Raw genomic sequence first — 26,467 nt, 5'->3', positions numbered from 1 at the left:
CCAAGAGGGCTGCAGAGTCACGTCCAGGCCTCGCTAGTAAACAGCGCCCGGGCGCGGGCGGGCGAGCCAGCAGCAGCCAACGTGCCCCGGGCCGCGGCGCCCCTGCCGGCCGCGCAGGCCCCTCGGGGCCCGCCCACCCCCCACACTCACACGCAAGCACGCCCCCGACCCCGCTGCAGCCCGGCTCTGCAAACACGCACAGTGCCCGGCTCCCCGCCCCCACCCCGCGCCGGGAGCCGCGGCATGGCTGCATTGTAGCCGCCCTCGCTACGGTCCCACGCGCGCCCCGGACCCCCAGACCCCCTTGAATGGGGGCGCCTTAAGATCGCGAGGAAGGAAGGAGAGGAAGGAAGCCGCCGTGGGAGGGGGAAGAGGAAGAGCGGTCGGGGGGGAAGGCCACCAGCACCAAGCATGGCCGGGACTGCTGCAGAACCACGTGGGTCTGTTTGCAATTTACAAACGTCGCGACTCGCCCGCCTGCAGCGGACAAAAGTGGCCGGGGCCGTTCGGGGCCCCCATGCTCCAAAGGAGGAGGGTCCCGGGGCGGCGCGGACCTGGTGCGCGAGGCTGCAGCGGTCCCAGCAGCTAAGAAAGGCTAGCAGGGTCGGCGGCGCGGGCCATGCGTGCGCACACGCGCGCCCGCCCGGGCGGGCTGGCCGGGGGCTGCATTGGTAGGAAGGGGGTGGGGGAAGGAGGAGTACACACCTACAGAGCCCTCCTATCACTTCTTTCTCTGTTTTCCTGAAATGTTGCAAAGAGGGCACCTTCTGAGTGGGCACCATGAAATACTCCATAGCGATCGGCCCCCCTCCTCTGCACGAGCCAGGTCCCGCGATCAGCCGGAGAATGCAAGATGGAAATCCGAATCAAAGGGCAGCGCCGGACGGAGGTGCAGAATCGGCCGGTCCCAGATGCTGGCGGCGGCGGCGGCGGCGGCGGCAGCGGCGGCGGCGAGGGGAGGGAGGCGGGCGGGAGGGGCGGGAGGGAGGTCTCTCCGGCCTGCCTCCCCGGGCGTGTGTATGTGTGTGTGTGTGCGTGTGTGTGTGTGTGTGTTTGCAGCTGATCAGATGTCTGTTTCAAGGCGGGAAACAGCTGGTGAAAACTCAGCACTCCCCCGGCCTCCTTCCGCGGAGTAAGGAATTGCATGTAAACAAAGGACTATTTGCAGCGCCCCCCAGGCGGCGTGAGGCCGGGGCGAGAGGGGCGCGGGCCCCCGGGGGCCCGCTGCAGCCGGGGTCTGCAGGCCTCTCGCAGGGCACAGGGGGCCGGGGACCGCGGGCCGGCTGGGGGTGGCGCAGCGTGAATGGAGCGAGCTGCGGCCGAGCTACATGCGCCACTATGGGGTGATGAGGTCCATCAGCTGACAGGTTGGCAAGCGTTGCAAAAAAAAAAAAAAGGCCAGCCACCGCGCGGGGAGCCCAGCCCGTGCAGCCCCGGGTCCAGCAGGGACTGCCCAGTGCAGGGTCCGCGCACTCGGCGGGCCCGCGGGAAGAAGGGGGCGCGGCTGGGTCGGGCGTGCAGCGGCTACGGGAAAGGCGGCCTGAGGTTCGCGCTCGGAGCTTCTGCTTTTTCACCATTGCAATTGCACACAGCGGAGCTCTCCGGTGTGCTCCCTTCGAGCTGAGCCCAGGGCCCCCTGGAAACTTGCGTCACAGCCACCGCTTCCCACATGTAACTTGGGGCTGACTTCGGAGGCCGGCCAGCCTCCTCCCTCCCACCCTGCCTAGCTGCCAGCCGCTGGCCGCGCGGCTGGGACTCCGAATCCTGGGAATCCTGGCCCGGCGAGGGGACAGCAAAAGGCGCCAGGGATGCTGGGGCCGCCCTAGGAAGCCGGGGGCCCGGGCGGGGAGGAGAAGGTGGAGGCAGGCCCGAATGGCTGCGTCCCCTGGACTCAGGCTGCCAGCACGGCCGGAAGGTCTGCTGCTTGCTCCCAGGTCTCCTGGTATTCCCCCGACCCCCACTGTTCCCTCCGCGGGCTGAAGGCTGCAGCTTCTCATTTATGACAAAGCCCGTGCCGGACTTGCCCCTCCGCCAGGGTGCGCTCCCCACGAGAGGGTGACGACGTGGGGCGGGGACGGGGACCCTGGCGGTGAGCTTCCAATCCTCCGCTCCCACGCCCCACCTTCCGACCCCAGGCCCTCCCTGGCTCCTGGAGGGTTGGCTTCTGGCTCAGGAAGCCCACGCCTGCCTTGGAATGTCCTGGATCCTGCCTACCGCCTTCCAGGTTCCCTCTAAATCGAGCCTGCTAATTTGACGTATTCCTACTACTAACAATAGTTAGTTATTATTGGGAAATATTGTTATTAAATGTTGTCAGCACCCGGTGGATGCCGAGCAGTTTTGCATACACGCGCTCCAATCCTTAAAGCAACCTGTTAAGCAGTTTCTCTAAGTACAGATTCCAGGCTGACAAAAAAGTCCCTGAAGTCTTACTTTATTTTTATTTTTATTTTTTTTTAAAATACGCAGGGCGCGGTGGCTCATGCCTGTAATGCCAGCACTTTGGGAGGCCCAGGCGGGTGGATCACCTGAGGTCAGCAGTTCGAGACCACGCTGGCCAACATGGAGAAACCTCGTCTCTATTTAAAAAAAAAAAAGAAAGAAAGAAAAAGCCGGGCACGGTGGCTCATGCCTGTAATCCCAGCACTTTGGGAGGCCGAGGTGGGTGGATCACGAGGTCAAGAGATCGAGACCATCCTGGTCAACATGGTGAAACCCTGTCTCTACTAAAAATACAAAAAATTAGCTGGGCATGGTGGCACGTGCCTGTGATCCCAGCTACTCAGGAGGCTGAGGCAGGAGAATTTCCTGAACCCAGGAGGCGGAGGTTGCGGTGAGCCGAGATCGTGCCATTGCACTCCAGCCTGGGTAATAAGATCGAAACTCCGTCTCAAAAAAAAAAAAAAAAGAGAGAGAAAGAAAGAAAAGAAAAAGAAATTAAAAAAATAAAATACTTTCTACTGTTTTTATTTTATTTTATTTTATTTTGAGATAGAGTCTTGCTCTGTTGCCCAGGCTGCAACCTCTGCCTCCCAGGTTCAAGTGTTTCTCCTGCCTCAGCCTCCTCAGTAGCTGGGATTACAGGCATGCACCACCACGCCTGGCTAATTTTTGTATGTGTAGTAGAGACGGGGTTTCACCAAATTGGTCAGGCTGGTCTTGATCTCCTGACCTCATGATCTGCCTGCTTCGGTCTCCTAAAGTGCTGGGATTACAGGCGTGAGCCACCGCACCCAGCCTACTGTTTTTCAATAATAAAGATGGGGGTCTCACTATGTTGCCCAGCCTGGTCTTGAAGTCCGGGGACTCAAGGAATCCTCCTACCTCTAACTCCCAAAGTACTGGGATTACAATTGTGAGCCATGGATGGTCCTAGCGGGAAGCCTCTCTTTAACTGCCCCTGGTGAGCAAGTGAGCAAACTGTTTTTTTTTTTGTTTGTTTTTTTTTTATTTTGTGAGATGGAGTTTCACTCTTGTTACCCCAGGCTGGAGTGCAATGGCACGATCTCGGCTCACCGCACACCTCTGCCTTCTGGGTTCAGACAATTCTCCTGCCTAAGCCTCCTGAGTAGCTGGGATTACAGGCACGTGCCACCATCCCCAGCTACTTTTTTGTATTTTTAGTAGAGACCGGGTTTCACCATGTTTACCAGGATGGTCTCGATCTCTTGACCTCGTGATCCACCCTCCTCGGCCTCCCAAAGCGCTGGGATTACAGGCTTGAGTCACCACGCCCGGCCTTTTTTTTTTTTTTTTTAAGACAGAGTCTTGCTCTGTCACCCAGGCTGGAGTGCAGTGGTGTGATCTCGGCTCACTGCAACCTCCACCTCCCAGATTCAAGCGATTCCCCTGCCTCAGCCTCCCAAGTAGCTGGGATTACAGGCACGAACCACCAAGCCCAGCTGATTTTTGTATTTTTAGTACAGACGGGATTTCACCATTTTGCCCAGGCTGGTCTCGAACTCCTGAACACAGGAGATCCGGCCTCCCAAAGTGCTGGGATTATAGGCATAAGCCATCTTGCCCAGCAGTGAGCAAGCTATTCTGATACATTACTGTCTCTTTATCCTCCCGTTTTGCAGATGGGAAGGCAGATCCCCATAGTTGCAATTAAGGATGCACTCAGGCACAATCTCGGCTCACTGCAACCTCTGCCCCCACAGGTTCAAGTGATTCTCCTGCCTCAGCCTCCTGAGTAGCTGTGATTACAGGCACCCGCCACCACGCCTGGCTAATTTTTTGTATTTTTAGTAGAGACAGGGTTTCATTATGTTGACCAGGCTGGTCTTGAATTCCTGACGTCGTGATCTGAATGCCTCAGCCTCCCAAAGTGCTGGGATTACAGGCGTAAGCCACTGTGCCCAGACTCCCTGGTCCAATTTTGTCTCCCAGAGGAGAGGGATTGTGCTTTTACTCTTCTCTCTTCATAAGGGATGGCACAGGGCTGGGCACACGTCTGAACTACAGAGAGTGATCTGCAAAGCTGATGTCCCCGCAGACAGCCTTAGCAGCGAGGATGAGAGGGACAAGTGGGTGGCCCAGGGTGACCCCGGAGCTTCCTGCCCACACTGAACTGGGTAGTAGGAGCCCATCCCCAATCCTATGAATCATGGAAGCCTCCCCAAAGCAGTGCCGTTTGGCATCCAGCCTAGCGGGTAGCAGAGAGCTGCTTTTTCATTTGTCTTGGGAGTCATTTCCAGACCCACACAGGCCCTGGTTCCTGGGGCAAGAGTTGAGGTCACAAAATGTTAAGAGAGTGCCAAAAAGCTCAGCAGCTAAAATGAATTATGTCAGGGTTTTTTGTTGATGTCATTGAGGCAGAGTCTCACTCTGTCCCCCAGGCTGGAATGCAGTGGTGCAATCTCAGCTCCCTGCAACCTCACCTCCCCAGTTCAAGTGATTCTTGTACCTCGGCCTCCTGAGTAGCTGGGACTACAGGAGTGCACCTCATGCCGTGGTAATTTTTGCATTTTTTTGTAGAGACAGGGTCTTGCCATGTTGCCCAGGCTGGTCTCGAACTCCGGACCTCAAGTGATCACCAGCCTCCATCTCCCAACGAGATGGGAGTCATGAGCCACCACACCTGGCTCAAATTATGTCTTAATTTAACTTCTTAAAACATCAACATTGGCCGGGCGTGGTGGCTCAAGCCTGTAATCCCAGCACTTTGGGAGGCCGAGGCGGGTGGATCACGAGGTCAAGAGATCGAGACCATCCTGGTCAACATGGTGAAACCCCGTCTCTACTAATGGTGCAAAAAATTAGCTGAGCATGGTGGCGCGTGCCTGTAATCCCAGCTACTCCGGAGGCTGAGGCAGGAGAATTGCCTGAACCCAGGAGGCGGAGGTTGCAGTGAGCCGAGATCGCACCATTGCACTCCAGCCTGGGTAACAAGAGCGAAACTCCGTCTCAAAAAAAAAAAAAAAAACAAAAAACATCAACATTGTCTGGGCACAATGGCTCACGCCTGTAGTCCCAGCACTTTGGGAGGCCTACGTAAGTGGATTGCCTGAGCTCAGGTAGTTCAAGACCAGCCTGGGCAACATGGCAAGACCCCATCTCTACAAAAGATGTAAACAAATTGGCTGGGACTGAGCACAGTGGCTCACACCTGTAATCCCAGCACTTGGGGAGGCCAAGGTGGGCACATCACAAGGTCAGGAGATCAAGACCATACTGGCTAACACAGTGAAATCCCATTTCTAGTAAATAAATTTAGTAAAATTTATTAAAATTAAAATTAAATTCTGTAAAAATAGCTACTCAGGAGGCTGAGGCAGGAGAATCGCTTGAACCCAGGAGACGAAGGTTGCAGTGTGCTGAGATCGCACCACTGCACTCCAGCCTAGGTGACAGAGACTCCATCTCAAAAAAAGAATTAGCTTGGTGTGATGGTATAGTCCCAGCTACTCAGGGGGCTGATGTGGAAGGACTGCTTGAGCCCTGGGAGGTTGAGACTGCAGTGAGCTGTGATGGTGCCACTGCACTCCAGCCTGTGTGACACAGCGAGACCCTATCTCAATAAAATAAGATAAATTACTACCAAAAATCCATGGTGAACACACTATCCACATTTTAATGGCAGGTTCAGTATTACTGATTTTTCCCTTTCCCTCCAGCTTCAGTACATCTCTGCAAGGCACTGTTGTAAATTCTTATCTTTAAATTCAAATGGCCAGGCACAGTGGCTCACACTGGTAATCCCAGCACTTTGGAAAACTGAGGCAGGAGGATCCCTCGAGGCCAGGAGTTGGAGACCAGCCTGGACAACATAAACTAGATGCTGTCTTTACAAAAAACTTTTTAAAAATTACCCTGGCGTGGTGGTCCATGCCTATAGTCACAGCTACTTGGGAGGCCAAGGTAGGAGGGTTGACTGCAGTGAGCTGTGTCATGCCACAGCACTTCAGCCTAGGTGACAGGGCGAGAGCCTGTCTTAATAACATTCTAAAAATTCAAGGATTGAGCCGGGCATGGGGGTTCATGCCTGTAATCCCTGCACTTTGGGAGGGAGAGGTGGGTGGATCACTTGAGGTCAGGAGTTCGAGACCAGCCCAGCCAACATGGTGACACTCTGTCTGTACTAAAAATACAAAACTTAGCTAGGCATGGTGGTGGGCACCTGTATTCCCAGCTACTCAGGAGGCTGAGGCAGAAGAATCACTTGAACCTGGGAGGCAGGGGTTGCAGTGAGTAGAAACCACTGCACTCCAGCCTGAGTGATAGAGCAAGACTCTCTCAAAAATAAAAATAAACAAAATTCAAAAGCTGATTCAACATTGATTTCTAATATTGATCTATTATAAATCAATAAATGTTTGTAATTTGTAACTCAGGTATTTTGCTCATTATAAATTTTTGGCATTAACTTCTCTCTTTTTTTTTTTTTTGAAACAGGGTCACATTCTCTTGCCCAGGCAGGAGTGCAGTGGTGATATCATAGCTCACTGCAGCCTTGAACTCCTAGGCCCATGTGCTTCTCCCAGCTCAGCCTCTCAAGTTGCTGCGGCTACAAGCACACCACCATCATGCCTGGCAAATTTTTAAATTTTTTTGTAGAGACAAGGTCTCACTATGTTGCCCAGGCTGCTCTTAAACTCCTGGACTCAAGCCGTCCCCCTTCCTCGGCTTCCCAAAGTGCTGTGATTATAGGTGTGAGCCACTATGCCTGGCCAATTTTGATTTCTCTAAACTATTATGCTAAAATTTTGTGACTCAGCTGGGCACAGTGGCTCATGCCTGTAATCCCAGCACTTTGGGAGGCTGAGGCGGGAGGATCACAGGTCAGGAGTTCAAGACCAGCCTGGCCAACAATGAAACCCCATTGCTACTAAAAATACAAAAAATTAGCTAGGCGTGGAGGCAGGTGCCTGTAATACTAGCTACTTGGGAGGCTGAGGAAGGAAAATCACCTGAACCTAGGAGGTGGAGAGTGCAGTGAGCCAAGATTGCGCCACTGCGCTCCAGCCTGGGCGACAGTGTGAGATTCCATCTCGAAAAAAAAAATTGTGTTAATCTCGATTAGTGAGAGGTTTGGTGCCCTCTTTACCTTTTGTTCCCCAAGCAAGTGCCTCCCTCCAGTTACCCTAGCCCCACTCTACTGTTTGTGATTCCCGAATCTACTGAGGACTCACTGTAACCCAGGCAGAAGGCAGCAGAATCAGGGCTGCCCGTCAGCCTTCCAGGATTCCCTTTGTGTCCCTGAGGAACATGAGCATCATTGGCACAGCCCTGGAGAGGGACTGTCCAGTCAGCCCTGGCTACTTCCTGTGTTAACCCATCCTGAGTTGGCCACAAGGAAATCAAAGCAGAAACGCTGCCCTGGAGAAGCTCCCAACCACATTGCAGCGACAGGAGCTGTGCTCAGGAAATGATGACATTTGGAGACGACATACGCCTTAGGGCCACAAAACCATATGCACTGAAGGACGTCTCTAGTGCCTGAAAAAAGCGAATGAATTAATGAACGAATGAATGGTAGCTGGAGTAAGCGAGTCTGCCGCTGGCTCCTCCCCTACAGAACTGCCTTGACCAGGCTAGGTGCAGTAGCTCATGCCTGTAATCCCAGCACTTTGGGAGGCCAAGGCCAGCGGATCACCTGAGGTCAGGCATTAGAGACCAACATGGCCAACATGGCAAAACCCCATCTCTGCTAGAACACAAAAATTAGTCAGGCATGGTGGAGTGCGCCTGTAATCCCAGCTATTCTGGAGGCTGAGGCAGGAGAATCATTTGAAACCAGGAGATCAAGGCTGCAGTGAGCTGAGATCACACCACTGCACTCCAGTCTGGGCAACAGGGCAAGACTCTGTCTCAAAAAAATTTTTTAAATAAAAATAATCAATCAGGCCAGGCATGGTTGCACATGCCTTTAATCCCAGCACTTTGGGAGGCCGAGGCGGGCGGATCATTTGAGGTCAGGAGTTCGAGACCAGCCTGACCAACAAGGTGAAACCCCATCTCTACTAGAAATACAAAAAAGAATAGCTAGACATGGTGGCACATGCCTGTAGTTCCAGCTACTTGGGAGGCTGAGGCAGGAGAATCGATTGAACTCGGGAGGTGGAGGTTGTAGGAAGCTGAGATTGTGCCACTGCACTCCAGCCTGGGAGAGCCAGACTCTGCCTCAAATAAAAAATTTAAAAAATCAAGCAGGTCAGTAGCAATGGCTCACATGTGTAATCTCAACATTTTTGGGAGGCCAAGGCAGGCAGATCACTTGAAGTCAGGAGTTTGAGACCAGCCTAGCCAACATGGCGAAACCCTACCTCTACTAGAAATACAAAAATGAGGAAGGCATGGTGGCATGTGCCTGTAATCCCAGCTACTCAGGAGGGTGAGGCATGAGAATCGTTTGAAACTGGGAGGTGGAGGCTGCTGTGAGCTGAGATTGCGCCACTGCACTCTAGCCTGGGCAACAGAGTATCTCAAAAACAAACAACAATGAAATCAATAAATAAATGAGGAGTCAGAGAGTTTTTTTCTCTAAAGGACCAGATAGTAAATATTTTAGGCTTTGCAGACCACATGGCCTCCTGCAAGCACTCAACTCTGCCCCTCTGGCTGGAAAGCTGTCCTAGATGGTGTATGAATGAATGAGCATCTCTGGGTACCAATAACACTTAGCTTATGGACACAAATGGAATGTTGTATAATTTTATGTGCCACAAAATATCATTCGTTTGACTGCTTGCCAACCATTTGAAAATGTATAAGTTCTATGGCCTCAGTAACAAGTTACTACAAACTTAGTGGCATAAAACAACACAGATTTGGCCGGGGGCCAGGGTTCACGCTTGTAGTCCCAACACCTGGGGAGGCCGAGCTGGGTGGATCACGAGGTCAGGAGTTCAAGACCAGCCTGACCAACATGAAGAAACACCATCTCTACTAAAAAAATACAAAATTAGCCGAGCATAGTGGTACATGTCTGTAATCCCAACTACTCGGGAGGCTGAGGCAGGAGAATTGCTTGAATCCTGGAGGCGGAAGTTGTGGTGAGTTGAGATCGCACCATTGCACTCCATCCTGGCGACAGAGCAAGACTCTATTTCGAAAAAAAAAAAAAAAAAAAAACAGGCCAGGAGCTGTGGCTCATGCCTGTAATCCTAGCACTTTGGGAGGCCGAGGTGGGTGGATCACCTGAGGTCAGGAGTTCAAGACCAGCCTGGCCATCATGGTGAAACCCCACCTTAAAAACAAAAACAAAAACAAAACATAGATTTGACCAGAAACTGTGACTCATGCCTATACGCCTATAATCTCAGCAGTTTGGGAGGCTGATGTGGGAGGATCACTTGAGGCCAGGAGTTGGAGACCAGCCTGGGCAACATAGGGAGATTCCATCTCTATAAATGTGTGCGAGATAGAGAGAGAGAGAGAGAGAAAGAGAGAGAGAGAAAGATTCTAGAAAACAACACACATTTATTCTCTGGAGGTCAGAAGTCCAGATGGGTTATGTTTGGCTAGATCCAGGGTGTAGGCAGGGCTGCATCCCTCCTGAAAGTTCTAGGGGAGAATCTGTTTCCTTGCCTTTTCCAGCTTGTAGAGGCCACTCACATTCCTTGGCTTGCAGCCCCTTCCTCAATCTTCAAAGTGCACCTCTCAGTCTCTGCTTCTGCCATCCTATCTCTTCCACCCTTTCATCTCCCTCTCTTGATGACCTCGGACCCATCCAGATAATCCAGAATAATCTCCCCATATCAAAATCCTTAACATAATCACACCTGCAGAGCCCCTTTTGCACGTAAGGTAACTGCTGTTAACAGATTCTGGGGATAGGGCATGAACACCATGGCGGGGGCCATTATTCTGTCTATGACACCATTCTCGGTTTGTGAGCCATACAACAGGCAGTAGTTATCACAGGCCCCAGCAATTGCACTCCTAGGTAAACATCCAAGAGAATGAAAACAGGGACTCAAATAGATCATGGTATCCCCATGTCTATAGCAGCATTCACACAAGCCAAAACATGGAAGCAACCTAGTGTCTATCAACACATGAATGGATAAACAAAATGTGGTCTGTCCATAGAATGGAATATTATTCAGCCATAAAATGGAATGAAGTACTGAACCTGCCACAGCATTACATTTATTTTATAACTTATTTCTTTTTTTTTTTTTTTTTTTTTTTTTTGAGATGGAGTTTCGCTCTTGTTACCCAGGCTGGAGTGCAATGGCACGATCTCGGCTCACCGCAACCTCCGCCTCCTGGGTTCAGGCAATTCTCCTGCCTCAGCCTCCTGAGTAGCTGGGATTACAGGCACGAGCCACCGTGCCCAGCTAATTTTTTGTATTTTTAGTAGAGACGGGGTTTCACCATGTTGACCAGGATGGTCTTGATCTCTCAACCTCGTGATCCACCCGCCTCGGCCTCCCAAAGTGCTGGGATTACAGGCTTGAGCCACCGCGCCCGGCCTTATAACTTATTTCTATTACTACATTGTAATAGATAATGAAATCACTATGCAGTTCATCACCACGTAGACTCAATGGGAGCCCTGGGCTTGTTTTCCTGCAACTAGATGGTCCCATCTGGAGGTGATGGGAGACAGTGGCAGATCATCAGGCATTAGATTTTCATAAGGACGCACTACCCATATCCCTCACATGCATGGTTCACAATAAAATTTGCACTCCTGTGAGAACATAATGCAACCACTGGTCTGGCAGGAGGCGGAGCCCAGATAGTAATGCTGGCCATAATGAGTGGAGCGCGGCCATAACGCTGGCCATAACGAGTGGAGCGTGACTGGCTGGCTCACTTGCTCACCCACCCACTGTTCAAGAGTTCAAGACCAGCTGGGAGTGGTGGCTCATGCCTATAATCCCAGCACTTTGGGAGGCAAAGGCAGGTGGATCACCTGAGATCAAGAGTTCTAGACCAGCCTGGCTGATACGGTGAAACCCTGTCTCTACAAAACTATAAAAATTAGCCAGGTATGATGATGGGTGCCTGTAGTCCCAACTACTCAGGAGGCTAAGGAGAGAGAATTGCTTGAACCTGGGAGGCAGAGGTTGCAGTGAGCCAAGATCGCACCACTGCACTGCAACCTGGGCAGCAGAGCAAGACTGTGTCTCAAAAGAAAGAGTTCAAGTTGCCCATCCTGGGCAACGTGGTGAGACTCTGTCTCTACAAAAACAAATACATAAATAATTGGTTAAACAGCAAGTTTTTGTTATGTATATTTTACCACATAGAAAAAGGTTTGTTATAAAAGCAGTGGGCTAGGCCAGGTGCAGTGGCTCATGCCTGTAATCCCAGCAATTTTGGAAGCTGGAGGAGGGCAAATCACCTGAGGTTAGGAGTTCGAGACCAGCCCAGCCAACCTGGTAAACCCCTGTCTCTACTCGAAATACAAAAATTAGCTGGGTGTGGTGGTGGGCACCTGTAATCTCAGTTAGTCGGGAGGCTGAGGCAGGAGAATGGCTTGAACCCGGGAGACAGACGTTGTGATGAGCTGAGATCATGCTACTGCAGTCCAGTCAGCTCCCTGGGTGACAAGAGCAAAATTCCATCCCAAAAAAGAAAAAAAAAAAAAAGCAGCCGACTGGATGTGGCTGGTGGGCCCTAGTTGGCTGACCCCATTGCTCCTGCTAACTCCTGTGACCAGGTTCATCTCACACTGCCTGCTCTTCCCCTCTCCCATCCTGAAATAAATAGCTGAATATGGCTGGGAAGAGGAAATCCCACAACCTTGCTGACTGGTCTTTTTTTTTTTTTTTTTTTTTTTTTTGTCAGCCACAGTTGTATTAGGGATGTTATTAAAGTCACCTGCTAGGTGGTGGTTTTTTGGTTTTGGTTTTGGTTTTTGAGACAGGGTCTCCCTCTGTCACTCAGGCTGGAATGCAGTGGTGCCCAGATTATTACAGCCTCCTGGGCTCAAGCAATCCTCCTGCCTCAGCCTCCCAAAGCACTGGGATTTCAGGCGTGAGCCACTGCACCAGGCCACTGGTCTTATTTATTTATTTATTTATTTTGAGACGGAGTTTCGCTCTTGTTACCCAGGCTAGAATGCAATGGCGTGATCTTGGCTCACCGAAACCTCCGCCTCCTGGGTTCAGGCAATTCTCCTGCCTCAGCCTCCTGAGTAGCTGGGATTACAGGCACCTGCCACCATGCCCAGCTAATTTTTGTATTTTTTAGTAGAGACGGGATTTCACCATGTTGACCAGGATGGTCTCGATCTCTTGACCTCATGATCCACCTTCCTCGGCCTCCCAGAGTGCTGGGATTACAGGCTTGAGGCACTGCGCCCGGCCTATTTTGTTTTTTTGAGATGAAGTTTTGCTCTTTCTTGCCCAGGCTGGAGTGCAATGCCACAATCTTAGCCACTGCAACCTCCGCCTCCCAGGTTCAAGCAATTCTCCTGCCTCAGCCTCCCGAATAGCTGGGACTACTAGCACGTGCCACCACGCCTGGCTAATTTTTGTATTTTTAGTAAAGACAACGTTTCACCCTATTGGCCAGGATGGTCTTCATCTCCTGACCTCATGATCCACCCGCCTTAGCCTCCCAAAGTGCTGGGATTACAGGCATGAGCCACAACGCCCAGCCGCTGCTCTTATGTTTAAGTGCCTGATCCAAACCCTCAGGTGGGTCTGGGGGCTGCTGTAACTGCATCCTGTTGCCCTGGCCCCTCCTTGCTACCCTTCCTTCTCCTCTCCCCTCCTTGCTGTCAGCTCATGGTCTCACTTCCCGTTTCTCTGAGGGAAATGGAAGCAATTACAAGAGACCTTCCACAGGCTGCCACAGCCACCGCTGCCTCCCTCCCTGTGCCTGGGATATGCCATCGGCCAGTGTCTCTGGATGAATGTCCATGCACAGAACACCCTTCCACTTGCACAACTCAGAGATGTCACTACAGACACTGACGGCTCTCCTGCATCTTCAGTGCACGCCCTCTTTTGGATCATACCCATTTCTGAGAACAAGCTGTTCCTATTCTCCTTTCAAACGAACCAACAAGCTGGCCCTAGATCCCCTTCCAGCTCCAGTCTTAGCTCTGCTCTCTTTCTTTGGTTTTTGAGACAGTGTCTCTGTCTGTCACCCAAGCTGGAGTGCAGTGGCGTGATCTCCACTCACTGTAACCTCCACCTCCCAGCTTCAAGTGATTCTCCCACCTCAGCCTCCTTCGTAGCTGGGACTATAGGCGTGTGCCACCACGTCCGGCCCAGCTCTGCTCTCTTTAACAGCAAAACTCCTTGAAATGGATGCTCACATTCACTCTCTTCCGCTTCCCTCCTGCTCACTCCATCACACCCCCATGACTGCATAGGGGCAGTGACTCACTCCTGTAATCCCAGTATTTTGGGAGGCCAAGGGAGGAGGCAGGAGGATGGCTTGAGCCCAGGAATTCGACACCAGCCTGGGCAACATAGCAAGACCTCATTTTTTTTTTTTTTTTTTTTTTTTTTTGGATGGTGTCTCGTTCTGTCACCAGACTGGTGTGCAGTGGCACGATCTCAGCTCACTGGAACCTCTGACTACCTGATTCGAGTGATTCTCCTGCCTCTGCCTCCCAAGTGGCTGGGATTACAGGCTTGTGCCACCATGCCTGGCCACAAGACCTCATCTTTACAAGTAATTAAAATATTAGCCACGTGTGGTGATGCACATCTGTGGTCCCAGCTATTACTCTGGAGGCTGACATGGGATTGAATCTAAGAGGCCGAGGCTGCAGTGAGCCAAGACTGCACCACTGCACTCCAGCCTGGACAGCAAAGTGAGACCGTCTCAAAACTAAAACACACACACACACACACACACACACACACACACACACACAAACACACACACACACACCCTTCTCTTGTCAAAGTCATGAGGACCTCCAGAACACTACATTGGGTCTCTGTTTTCTAACTTCACTCTATCTGACCTTCTTGAAATTCTTTCTTTGCTTTGCATCTAGAACATCCCCATGACAGTCCTCAGACCTGTCTGCCTACACATACTCCCTGTTCTTCAGACAACAGACTTCCAGAAAGCACTAGCAGCCACGAAGTGTGGTACAGAATCCAGGTCCTGCCGAAACCTCAACCCCACTAACCTGACTCCACTTTTTTGTCTGCAAAATAGAAGGCACAAAGTATCTCCCTGGTGGGGCTGCTGTGAAAAGCTGGTGGCCGCCTGGCATGTCACGGCATCAATGAGTGTTGGCTGCCATCACCCCTGGCACCAAGTTGCTGTGGGCAGCAGTGGCCAGAGGCGTCTGAGCTGACCATGGAGAACCACAAGATTTCCTGATACGCAGGGGCCTGGAGGTGGGGCTCAGCCTTTCCCCTTCTCAGCTCTACCTGGCAGCAGGTGAGAGGCAGCAGGTATGTGCCGTGCTCTGCTGTTCACCTGGGGTGCACCTGCTTCCTCCTCGAAACACCCTCATGTGGTGGAGCAGTGAAAACTGGCCCACAAACCGCTTGCCCTGTAAAAGGTGGGTCTCTTGGCCAGTCTCAGTTGCCCCTGTCTGCAGTCCTGGCTACACAAGAGGCTGAGGTGGGGGGATTGCTTGAGCCCAGAAGTTAAGGCTGCAGTGAGCCATGATCACGTCACTCCACTCCAACCTGAGCAACAGAGCAAGACCATGTCTCAAACGAATTAATCCACAAATACTAGCAAAAGGTGGGTCTCTGTAAAGAAAGTAATCGGCAGAGTGTGGTGGGACACATCCATAATTTCAGCTACTCCAGAGGCTGAGATAGGGAAATCCCCCGAGACCAGGCGTGTAAAGCCAGCCTGGGCAACAGAGTGAGACACCCCAAAACAAAATAAAATAATTTTTTTTTTTTTTTGACACGGAGTTTCGCCCTTGTTACCCAGGCTGGAGTGCAATGGCGCGATCTTGGCTCACCGCAACCTCCGCCTCCTGGGCTCAGGCAATTCTCCTGCCTCAGCCTCCTGAGTAGCTGGGATTACAGGCACGTGCCACCATGCCCAGCTAATTTTTTGCGCTTTTAGTAGAGACGGGGTTTCACCATGTTGACCAGGATGGTCTCGATCTCTCGACCTCGTGATCCACCCGCCTCGGCCTCCCAAAGTGCTGGGATTACAGGCTTGAGCCACCGCGCCCGGCATAAAATAATTTTTTTAAGGGAGGGCCAGGCACAGTGGCTCCCAGCACTTTGGGACGCCCAGGCGGGTGGATCACAAGGTAAGGAGTTTGAGACCATCCTGGCCAACCTGGTGCAACCCCATCTCTACGAAAATACAAATATCAGTTGGGTGTGGTGGTGCACACCAGTAGTTCCAGCTACTCGGGAGGTTGAGGCAGGAGAAACCCTTGAAGCTGGGAGGCAGAAGGTTGCAGTGAGCCAAGATCACGGCCACTGCACTCAAGCCTGACGACAGAGTGAGACTCCATCTCAAAAAAAACAAAACAAAACAAAAATTAGCCAGGCGTGGTGGTGGGCACCTGTAGTCCCAGCTACTCGGGAGTCTGAGGCAGGGGAATTGCTTGAACCCAGGAGGCGGAGGTTGCAGTGAGCCAAGAATGCGCCACTGCACTCCAGCCTGGGTGACAAAGTGAGACTCCCTCTAAAAAAAAGAATAAATACAAAAAAATCAAAAAATTAGCTGAGCATGGTGGTGCATGCTTGGTTTATAGTCCCAGCTACTAGAGAGGCTGAGGCAGGAGAATCACTTGAGCATGGGAGGTCGAGGCTGCAGTAAGCTGTGATTGTGCCACTGCACTCCAGCCTGGGCAAGAGAGCAAGACCCAGTCTCAAAAAAAATTGCATTATTGAATAGATACATAAAATGTGGTCTATCTGCACGATGGAATATTATTATTTGGCCATAAAAAGGAATGAAGCACTGACATGCGCTACAGCATGGACAGTCCTTGAAAGCCTTCTGCCAAGTGAAAGGATCCAGACACAAAAGGCCATGTGCTGTATAACTCCATTTCACCAAGTGTCCAGAATGGGGAACTCTTTAGAGACAGAAAGTAAATTAGTGGTTGGCTGGGGCTGGGGGATGGGGAATGGGGAGTGACTGCTAATGGGTGTGGGATTTCTTTCTGGGGTATTGAAATGTTCTAAAATTGATTGTGGTGACGGTTGCACAACTCTGTGAGTACCTTTAAAACCACTGAAATGTGGCCGGGTGCGGTGGCTCATGCCTGTCATCCCAGCACTTTGTGAGGCCAAGGTGGGAGGATCATGAGGTCGGGAGATCAAGACCAGACTGGCCAACATGGCAGAACCCTATCTCTACTAAAAAATATAAAAATTAGCTGGGCATGGTGGCTCGTGCCTGTAATCCCAGCTACTTGGGAGGCTGAGGTAGGAGAACTGCTTGAACCGGGACCTGAGAGGTAGAGGTTGCAGTGAGCCGAGATTGCGCCACTGCACTCCAGCATGAGCTACAGAGCAAGACTCCATCTCAAAAAAAAAAAAAAAAAAAAAAAAAAAAAAAAAAAAAAAAAAAAAAACCTGAAATGTACACTTTAATGGGTGAATTGTGTAATATGTGAATTATCTCTCAATAAAGCTGTTATTAAAAAGCATCTTGCCGGGCGCAGTGGCTCACGCCTGTAATCCCAGCACTTTGGGAGGCCGAGGCGGGTTGATCACGAGGTCAAGAGATCGAGACCATCCTGGTCAACATGGTGAAACCCCGTCTCTACTAAAAATACAAAAATTAGCTGGGCATGGTGGCGCACGCCTGTAGTCCCAGCTACTAGGGAGGCTGAGGCAGGAGAATTGCTTGAACCCAGGAGGCGGAGGTTGCGGTGAGCCGAGATTGCGCCATTGCACTCCAGCCTGGGTAACGAGCAAAACCCCGTCTCAAAAAAAAAAAAAAAAAGCATCTTTATTTTACAGAATTGGCACGAAAAAATGGAAAGAAGTAACAAAAGAAAGAAAAAAATAAAAATAAAAAGCATTGGGCCGGGCGCGGTGGCTCAAGCCTGTAATCCCAGCACTTTGGGAGGCCGAGGCGGGTGGATCACGAGGTCGAGAGATCGAGACCATCCTGGTCAACATGGTGAAACCCCATCTCTACTCAAAACACAAAAAATTAGCTGGGCATGGTGGTGCGTGCCTGTAATCCCAGCTACTCAGGAGGCTGAGGCAGGAGAATTGCCTGAGCCCAGGAGGCGGAGGTTGCGGTGAGCCGAGATCGCACCATTGCACTCCAGCCTGGGTAACAAGAGCAAAACTCTGTCTCAAAAAAAAAATTAAAAAATAAAAATAAAAAGCATCTTTAGGCCGATTCTAGTCGTTCACACCTGTAAGCCCAACACTTTGGGAAGCCGATGCAGGTGGATCACCTGAGGTCAGGAGCTCGAGACAAGCCTGGTCAACATGGTGAAACCCCATCTCTACTAAAAATACAAAATTAGCTGAGTGAGCATTTTTAGCCTGGGTTGGTGGCTCAGGCCTGTAATCCTAACACTTTAGGAGGTCAAGGCAGGAGGATTGCTTAAGGCCAGGGGTCCGAGGTTGTGGTGAGCCATAATCACGCCACTGTACTTCATCCTGGAGTCTGGACAGAAGAGCAATTCACCCACTCTTTTCTTTTAATAGGTGTAATTGCCTCCAGCTAATTTTTGTATTTTTTAGTAGAGATTGGGTTTCACCACGTTGGCCTGTCTAGTCTTGAACTCCTGATCTCGTGATCCATCTGCCTCAGCCTCCTAAAGCGCTGGGATTACAGGAGGGAGCCATATGTCCCCAGTCTTAACGAGGCTTTTTCCTCTACAGAAATATGCTAGGAGCAGGGGATGTACCACTGGCCTCTCTAGCCCTGGTATCCTCCAGTGGATATGGGGAAGTGTAGGCTGCTTGGAGTGGTAGCAGGGGCAGGGATACCAGCCGCTGAAGCCAGGATGAGAAGGAAAAAGTCCCTGCTTGGGAAAGGATCCTGGATGCTCCCAGGTAGGCAGAACGGGGTTCAGATGCCCCGGTTAAGGTTTGGAGCAAAGCCCATTCCAGTCCTCTGGTCCTCCCCTCCCCAAGTCAGTCAGGGGGAGATCTCTGGGCTTCACGGGGCTGGGGTTCCCCCAACCACTAGGGGGCATCCGGCATACGCGCTGCTTTGTGAAAGCGGAATGTGAACACGGTGGGGGAATCCCAGGCAGATACTAGGGTGTTGGGGCTGACCAAGACCCCCATGGCCCCGAGGCGCTGCAGACCCACAGGGTAACTGGCTTGTCTAGGGAGACCTGTGATTGCCAGCTTCCTCCTCCTCAGCCAGATCTGATTCACATGAGCCACAAGTAAGCACTGAAAATACAGCTGGTCCCCGTGGCTGACAGCTGTGATCCCAGACCTATGGGAGGATGAGGCGGGAAGATCATTTGAGTTCAGGAGTTCCAGACCAGCCTGAGAAACACAGCTAGATTCCATCTTTTTTTTAAAAAAAAAACTAGCTGGGCGCAGTGTCTCATGCCTGTAATCCCAGCACTTTGGCGGGCCAAGGCAGGGGGATCATTTGAGGTCCCCCAAATCCCAACATGTGGGACCTTTCAAGGGGGGATTGAAACCCCATCTCTACTAAAAATATAAAAGTTAGCTGGGTATGGTGATGGGCGCCTGTAATCCCGGCTACTCGGGAGGCTGAGGCAGGAGAATCGCTTGAACCCAGAAGGCGGAGGTTGCAGTGAGCTGAGATTGTGCCACTGCACTCCAGCCTGGATGACAGAGTGAGACTCCATCTCAAAATAAATAAATAAATAGACAAAATTAAAATTAAAAATTAAATAAATTACAAAGAAAATTAACGGCCAGATGCAGTGGTTCATGCCTGTAATCCTAGCACTTTGGGAGGTCGAGGCGGATAGATCACCTGAGGCTGGGAGTTCAAGACCAGCCTGAACAACATGGAGAAACTCCATATCTACACAAAATACAAAATTAGCCAGGCATGGTGGCACATGCCTGCGATCCCAGCTACTTGGGAGGCTGAGGCAGGAGAATCACTTAAACCAGGGAGGTGGAGGTTGTAGTAAGCCGAGATCATGCCATTGCACTCCAGCCTGGGCAACAACAGCAAAACTTGGTCTCAAAAAAAAAAAAAAAAAGAGGCCGGGCGCAGTGGCTCAAGCCTGTAATCCCAGCACTTTGGGAGGCCGAGGCGGGTGGATCACGAGGTCGAGAGATCGAGACCATCCGGGTCAACATGGTGAAACCCTGTCTCCTCTAAAAAAATACAAAAATTAGCTGGGCATGGTGGTGCGTGCCTGTAATCCCAACTACTCAGGAGGCTGAGGCAGGAGAATTGCCTGAACCCAGGAGGCGGAGGTTGCGGTGAGCCGAGATTGCGCCATTGCACTCCAGCCTGGGTAACAAGAGCGAAACTCCGTCTCAAAAAAAAAAAAAGAAAGAAAGAAAGAAAGAAAATTAGCCAGGTGTGATGGTGTGCCCTTGTAGTTCCAGCTACTCAGGAGGCTGAGGCAGGAGTTCAAGACCAGCCTGGGCAACATAGCAAGACCCCATCTCTGGAAAAAAATTTTAAGGCCAGGCATGGTGCTCACATCTATAATCCCAGCACTTTGAGAGGCCGAGGAGGGTGGATCACGAGGTCAGGAGTTCAAGACCCACCTGGCTAACATGGCAAAACCCCGTTTTACTAAAAATAGAAAAAATTAGCCAGACGTGGTGGCGCACAACTGTAATCTCATCTACTCAGGAGGCTGAGGCAGGAGAATCACTTGAACAAGGGAAGTTGAGGTTGCAGTGAGCCAAGATCACACCATCGGACTCTAGCTTGGGCAACAAGAGAAAAACTCTGCCTCAAAAAAAAAAAAAAATTCTGTGGTCCCAGCTACTTAGGAGGCTGAGGTGAGAGGATCACTTGATCCCAGAATGTCCAGGTTGCAGGGAGTTATAATTGCACCACTGCACTCCAACCTTGGTGGCAGAGGAAGATCCCGTTTAAAAAAACAAAACAAAAACAAAAACAGGCCTGGACATGGTGGCTCACGCTTGTAATCCTAGCACTTTGGGAGGTTGAGGTGAGTTAATCACCTGAGTGCAGGAATTTGAGACCAGCCTGGCCAATATGGTGAAAAACCATCTCTACTAAAAAAACAAAAATTGGCCGAGCATGGTGGCTCACGCCTGTAATCCCAGCACTTTGGGAGGCAGAGGCAGGAGGATCACCTGAGGTCAGAAGTTGGAGACCAGCCTGGCCAACATGATGAAACCCTGTCTCTACTAAAAATACAAAAATTAGCCTGGGTGTGGTGGTGGGCACCTGTAATCCCTGCTACTTGGGAGGCTGAGGCAGGAGAATCGCTTGAACCCGGGAGACAGAGGTTGCAGCAAGCCGGGATTGCGCCACTGAACTCCAGCCTGAGTCTCAGAAACAACAACAAAAATTAGCTGGGCATGGTGGTGCGTGCTTGTAATCTCAAGCTACTCAAGAGGCTGAGGCAGGAGAATCACTTGAACCTGGGAGTCAGAGGTTGCAGTGAGCTAACATGGTGCCACTGACCTCCAGCCTGGGTAACAGAGGGAGACACTCTCTCAGAAAAGAAAAAGAAAAAGAAAAGGAGAAAAAAGAAAAAGAAAAAGAAAGGGAGGAAGGAAGGAAGGAAGGAAGGGAGGGAGGGAGGGAGAAAGAGAAAGAGAGAAAGAAGGAAAAAAGTGGAAAAAAGTTCAGTGGGTTTTTTTTTAAAAAAAAAAAAAACAAACAAAGATACATATTGCCTAAAAAAAGAAAAAAAGAAAAAAGAAAGGAAGAAAGAAACAGAAAAAGAGAGAGGATGAAAGAAGAAAGAAAAAGAAGAAAGAAAGAGAGAGCAAGAGAAAAGAAAAAAGCAAGCAGGTAGTTGCATTTGGGGATCAGGAGAAAGGCAGGAGGCGGAGGGATGAGGGACGAGGATGCCTGGGAGGTGCCATCTCCGGCGTCCCTCTGGGTGACCAGCTCTCTTCACATGGAGTGGACAGAGGCTGGGGACAGAGGGTGGAATGTCAAGTTCCACTTGAGACAGGAAAAGGAAAGACTGGGGCTGACCAGGCCAGAGGAGGGTTGGAGGCCTGTTCTCATGAAAACCAAAGCTGGGTAGGTTTCCAGATGGGCAAGGCAGGCTGGACACCGGGAAGCAGGGGCCGGCGGTCCCTGGGGAGGGGCAGGCTCAGAGCGTGGGTCCTGGAGGGGAGCCTGGATCATTGCTACTCCAGGCCAGCGCTGCTGTGGAGGCTTTCTTTGCACTCTTGTGCACTCCCAGGTAGTTTCTTCCCTCCCTCCCTCTTTCCCAGGTAGTTTCTTCCCTCCCTCCCTCTTTCTTTTTCCTTTTTTTTTTGTTTTTGTTTTTTTTTTTTTTTTGAGATGGAGTCTCACTGTTACCCAGGCTGGAGTACGGTGGTGAGATGGTAAGATCTCAGCTCACTGCAACCTCTGCCTCCTGGGCTCAAGTGATTCTCCCATCTCAGCCTCTCAAGTAGCTGGGATTATAGGTACCCACCACCACGCCCTGCTAATTTTTGTACTTTCGTAGAAATGGGGTTTTGTCATGTTGGGCAGACTGGTCTTGAACTCCTGACCTCAGGTGATCTGCCTGCCTCGGCCTCCCGAAGTGCTGAGATTACAGGTGTCAGTACCGCGCCCAGCATTGTGTGTGTGTGTGTGAGAGAGAGAGAGAGACAGAGACAGAGACAGAGAGACAGAGTCTCGTTCTGCCGCCCAGGCTGGAGAGCAGTGGCACAATCTCCACGCACTACAACCTCCGCCTCCCAGGCTCAAGCAATTCTCCCACCTCAGCCTGTCGAGTAGCTGGGATTATAGGCACCCGCCACCACACCCAGCTAGATTTTGTATTTTTGTAGAGACAGGGTTTCTCCATGTTGGCCAGGCTGGTCTCAAACTCCTGATCTCAGATGATCCACCTGCCTTGGCCTCCCAGAGTGCTGGGATTACACTCCTGGTTTCATCATCACCACAGCAACCCGATCATGCCCAAGCTCTTCACAGCCAGCCACTGCCAGGGCCTGCACTTCCTTCAGGCTCCCCCAGGCGGCTGCCCCGGAGAACAGTTTCCTGCTGGCCTCAAAACTCAAGAGCTCACCTGGTCCCGGTGGCCTACCCACAGCCAGTAAGGCCAGGTACAGAAGAGGGTCCTGCTGTGCGTGACGTGGGATGCAGAGGGAGAAATGTGGCCATGCGTGAAAGGACAAGGTCAGCTACCAGGTGAAATGCAGCCCAGTCCTGTGGGCTGACTGTCGGAGCCAGATGGTCAGAGGAAGGAGCGACTCGGAGGGGTCAGAGAGGGTTTTGGCTTCAAGTCTGTGCAGACAGGGAAGAAGGAAGCGGGCTAAGCATTGCTGCGTGGGACCCGGAGGGATCGAGGGGACTGGTTCTGGGATCGCTCTCTCCTCCCTCAAGCCTGCCAGAGCTTCAGCCCCTGCTGCCCCTTTCCTGCTGTGCAGCTGCAGCCGCCAGCGCATCAGGGGTTAAGGTCTGGCTGGTGCTGGGCTTCGGCAGCAGCAGCAGACACTGGTGCCAGTAACTCAGAAGCTGAAATGTGAGAAGCAGGAGGAGAGGGGCAGGGCTGGGAAAGGCTGAGCAGCAGGGAGCAGAGAGGGTTTCCCTGGCAGGAGCCACTGGACGCTGCCGGTCCTCCCTTCCTTGGCCCCACCGCACAGCTGGCCCTCCAGCCTCAGGCTGGATTATGGCACCCACCCAGGGCGCAGGGAGTGTCCACGGTCATGGCCAATATCCAAGCCCTTAGGCACCAGGCAGCAGGTCCCTGCTGCAGACGTAGGGAAGGGGCACAGGGCGGAGCCCAGACAACCAGCCCAGCAGAGAAGGCACCCGCCCTGCCTGGCTCTGCAGGAAGCTTGAGGTGGGGACACTGGGCAGAGGCAGAGTGGAGCCTGGAGAACCAAGGAGCAGGACAGGGAGGTCCCTCGGGGTTCCCAACCCCAGAGGCCTGGCCTCGACTTCACCCTTCCCTTCCTTGGGAAAACTGAGGCACAGGAGCTTCCCCGACAAATGGATACATGAACCTCCTGCTGCTTGCAGGCAGAGAATGTCACAGGGCTCCTGTCCCCTCCCAGGCCTGGGTGTCTGCCTGCCTTTGCACAAGCACCTCAGGGATGCTTAAGCACCAACCAGAGATGTGAGAGGTGCCAGGCACAGCACCAGCTCATATCCATACTTTTTGAAAAAAAATAAACCGGGCACTGTGGCTCACGCCTATAATCATAGCTCTTTGGGAGGCCAAGTGCGGCAGATTGCTTGAGGCCAGGAGTTGGAGAGCACCCTGGCCAAAATGGTAAAACCAATCTCTACTCAAAATACAAAAATTAGCCAGATGTGGTGGGGAGGGGGGGCGCCTGGAATCCCAGCTACTCGGGAGACTGAGGCAGGAGAATCGCTTGAACCTGGGAGGCAGAGGTTGCAGTGAGCCAAGAGCATGCCACTGCACTCCAGCCTATTGGACAAAGCAAGACTCTGTCGAGGGGAGGGCAGGAGAGGGGAAGGCAGGGGAGGTGAGGGGAGGGGAGGGGAGGGGAGGGCAGGACAGGGCAGAGGAGGGCAGGGGAGGGGAGAGGAGGAAAGAGAAAGAAAGAAAGAAAGGCGGGGTGTGGTGGCTCAGGCCCTATAATCCCAGCAGTTTGGGAGGCTGAGGCGGGCAGATCACTTGAGGCCAGAAGATCAGATCACTTGAGGCCAGGAGTTCAAGACCAGCCTGGCCAACATGACAAAACCCTATCTTTACTAAAAATACAAAAATTAGCCGGGTGGTGGCCCACACCTGTAATCCCAGCTACTCCAGAGGCTGAGGCACAAGGATCTCTTAAACCCAGAAGGCGGAGGTTGCAGCGAGCAGAGATTTCACCATTGCACTCCAGCCTGAGTGACAGAGAGAATCTGTCTCAAAAAAAAAAAAAAAAAAGGAACAAGGTACTGATCCATGCTACAATATGGATGAACCTTGAAACACTGAGTGAAAGAAGCCAGTCACAAGAGACTACACTTTATTTGAAATGTCCAGATGAGGGAAATCCATAGAGGCAGAAAGTAGACTGGTGTGCTGCCAGAGCCTGGGAGGAGAGAGGAATGGGGAGGGGCCGCTTAATGAGTATAGCGTTTCTTTTTGGGATGGTGAAAACGTTCTGGAATTGGAAGTTGGTGATGGTTGCATGACTCTGAGTACACTAAAAACCACTGATTGTACACTTTAAAAGGGTGAATTTTTTTTTTTAAGACAGAGTCTTGCACTGTTCCCTGGCCTAGAGTGCAATGGCAGGATCTCGGCTCACTGCAACCTCCACTTCCCGGGTTCATGAGATTCTCCTGCCTCAGCCTCCTGAGTAGCTGGGTTTACAGGCACACACCACCACACCCAGCTAATCTTTTGTATTTTTAATAGAGATGGGATTTCACTATGTTGGCCACACTGATCTCAAACTCCTGACCTCATGACCCACTTACTTTAGCCTCCCAAAGTGGTGGGATTACAGGTGTGAGCCACCGTGCTCGTCCTAAAAGGTTGAATTTTATGGTATGTGAATTATATCTCAATTTTATTATTTATTTTATTCTTTATTAAGTATTTTTATTTTTTAAGACGGACTCTCCCTCTTATTGCCCAGGCTGGAGTGCAATGGCATGATCTTGGCTCTCTGCAACCTCTACCTCCTAGGTTCAAGCAATTCTCCTGCCCCAGCTTCCAGAGTAGTCGGGATTACAGGCATGCACCACCTTGCCCAGATTATACATATATATGATATAGATTACATATATATTATATATATTACATATGATATATATTACATATAAATTTTTTTTTCTGAGATAGAGTCTTGTTCTGTTGCTCAGGCTGGAGTGCAGTGGTACTATCTCGGCTCACTGCAACTGCCACCTCTCCAGTTCAAGAGACTCTCCTGTCTCAGCCTCCTGAGTAGCTGGGATTACAGGTGCATGCCACTACACCCAGCCAATTTTTATATTTTTAGTAGAGATGGGGTTTTACCATGTTGGCCAGGCTGGTCTTGAACTCCTGACCTTAGGTGATCTGCCTATCTTGGCCTCCCAAAGTGCTGGGATTACAGGCATGAGCCACCACATCCAATCGATTTTATTTATTTATTCATTTATTTCAGACAGGGTCTCACTATGTTGCCCGGACTCGTCTCCAACTCCTGGACTCAAGTGATCCTCCCATCTCGGCCTCCTAAAGTGCTGGGATTATAGGTGTGAGGTACCATGTCAATTTTTGAAAAGCACTTAGTAAAAGCTCAGGAAATGCAGCTCCCAGGACTGTGTCCATCTTCAGGGAGTCTGCTGTAAAATGAAAGCGATTGGGTGAACACCCTGAAAAAGTGTTTCGCTCCCAGAGGAGAGCTGAGCCCTGGCAGAGTGTGGCCTTGGCAGAGCCTGGAACACTGACTCAGGGTGTTCTCAGTGCACACAGGACATGGGCTAGCGACTGGGCAGGTGGCTATGCAAAGAGGAACGGCCAACTGCCGTGTTGACAGAGCCAGCATCCCCGTGAAGCTCAAAACAGAGGCACTGAACCCACAACCAGCGAGATGCCAACAACCACAGGTTCTAAGGGCTGGTCTAGAAGGACTCCTCCAAGAGGCAGGGTTTGAGCTGAGATTGGGAGGACATGGTCGTGGTGGTGTGAAGGGGATAGGCAGGCGTGACGCCGGGCACAGCAGTGGAGGTCATGGAGTGCAGGGGGTGGCACACGCATTCTAATGCTTCCTCCACCCCGAGCTAATTCCAGGAGCCGCTTTACTTTGGTGGTTCACAGACAGCGCAAAAATCCCGTGGCTGGCCTCTCTCTTCCCTCTCAGGTTCCAGCATTCTCTAGCGGTGTCCTGAAGGCTCTGGCTCTGGGAACTTGGTCTCCTAAGAAGTCCCAGGCCTGGCAGGACCCTTCTCCTTCTCTTTCTTTTCTTTCTTTTTTCTCCCGCCTTACACGCTCTTGCTTTGTCCCCCAGGCTGGAGGATGAGTGCAGTGGAGATCTCAGCACACTGCAACCTCTGCCTCCTGGGTTCAAGT

At 51.5% G+C, this 26,467-nt stretch overlaps 1 protein-coding gene across 3 annotated transcripts in view; it reads right to left on the bottom strand.

The window, feature by feature from the left end:
* TFAP4 (transcription factor AP-4) overlaps positions 1-26,467 on the bottom strand; it is a 52,718-nt gene that overhangs the window by 13,953 nt on the left and 12,298 nt on the right. The window contains exon 1 of one of the 3 annotated variants that reach the window (XM_039478466.2): positions 706-1,148. The exons of the other annotated variants lie outside the window; for them this stretch is intronic. Within the exon in view, the coding sequence (XP_039334400.1) occupies positions 706-794 (89 nt within the window). The 5' untranslated portion in view covers positions 795-1,148. Of the gene's footprint in view, positions 1-705; positions 1,149-26,467 lie in introns of those variants that run through there. 3 annotated transcript variants of the gene reach the window in all.

This window comes from Saimiri boliviensis, chromosome 12, assembly GCF_048565385.1.
Source record: "Saimiri boliviensis isolate mSaiBol1 chromosome 12, mSaiBol1.pri, whole genome shotgun sequence".
Classification (NCBI taxonomy): domain Eukaryota; kingdom Metazoa; phylum Chordata; class Mammalia; order Primates; family Cebidae; genus Saimiri; species Saimiri boliviensis.
Note: the sequence above shows the minus strand (reverse complement) of the source record. Positions and strands in the feature narration are given on the sequence as shown.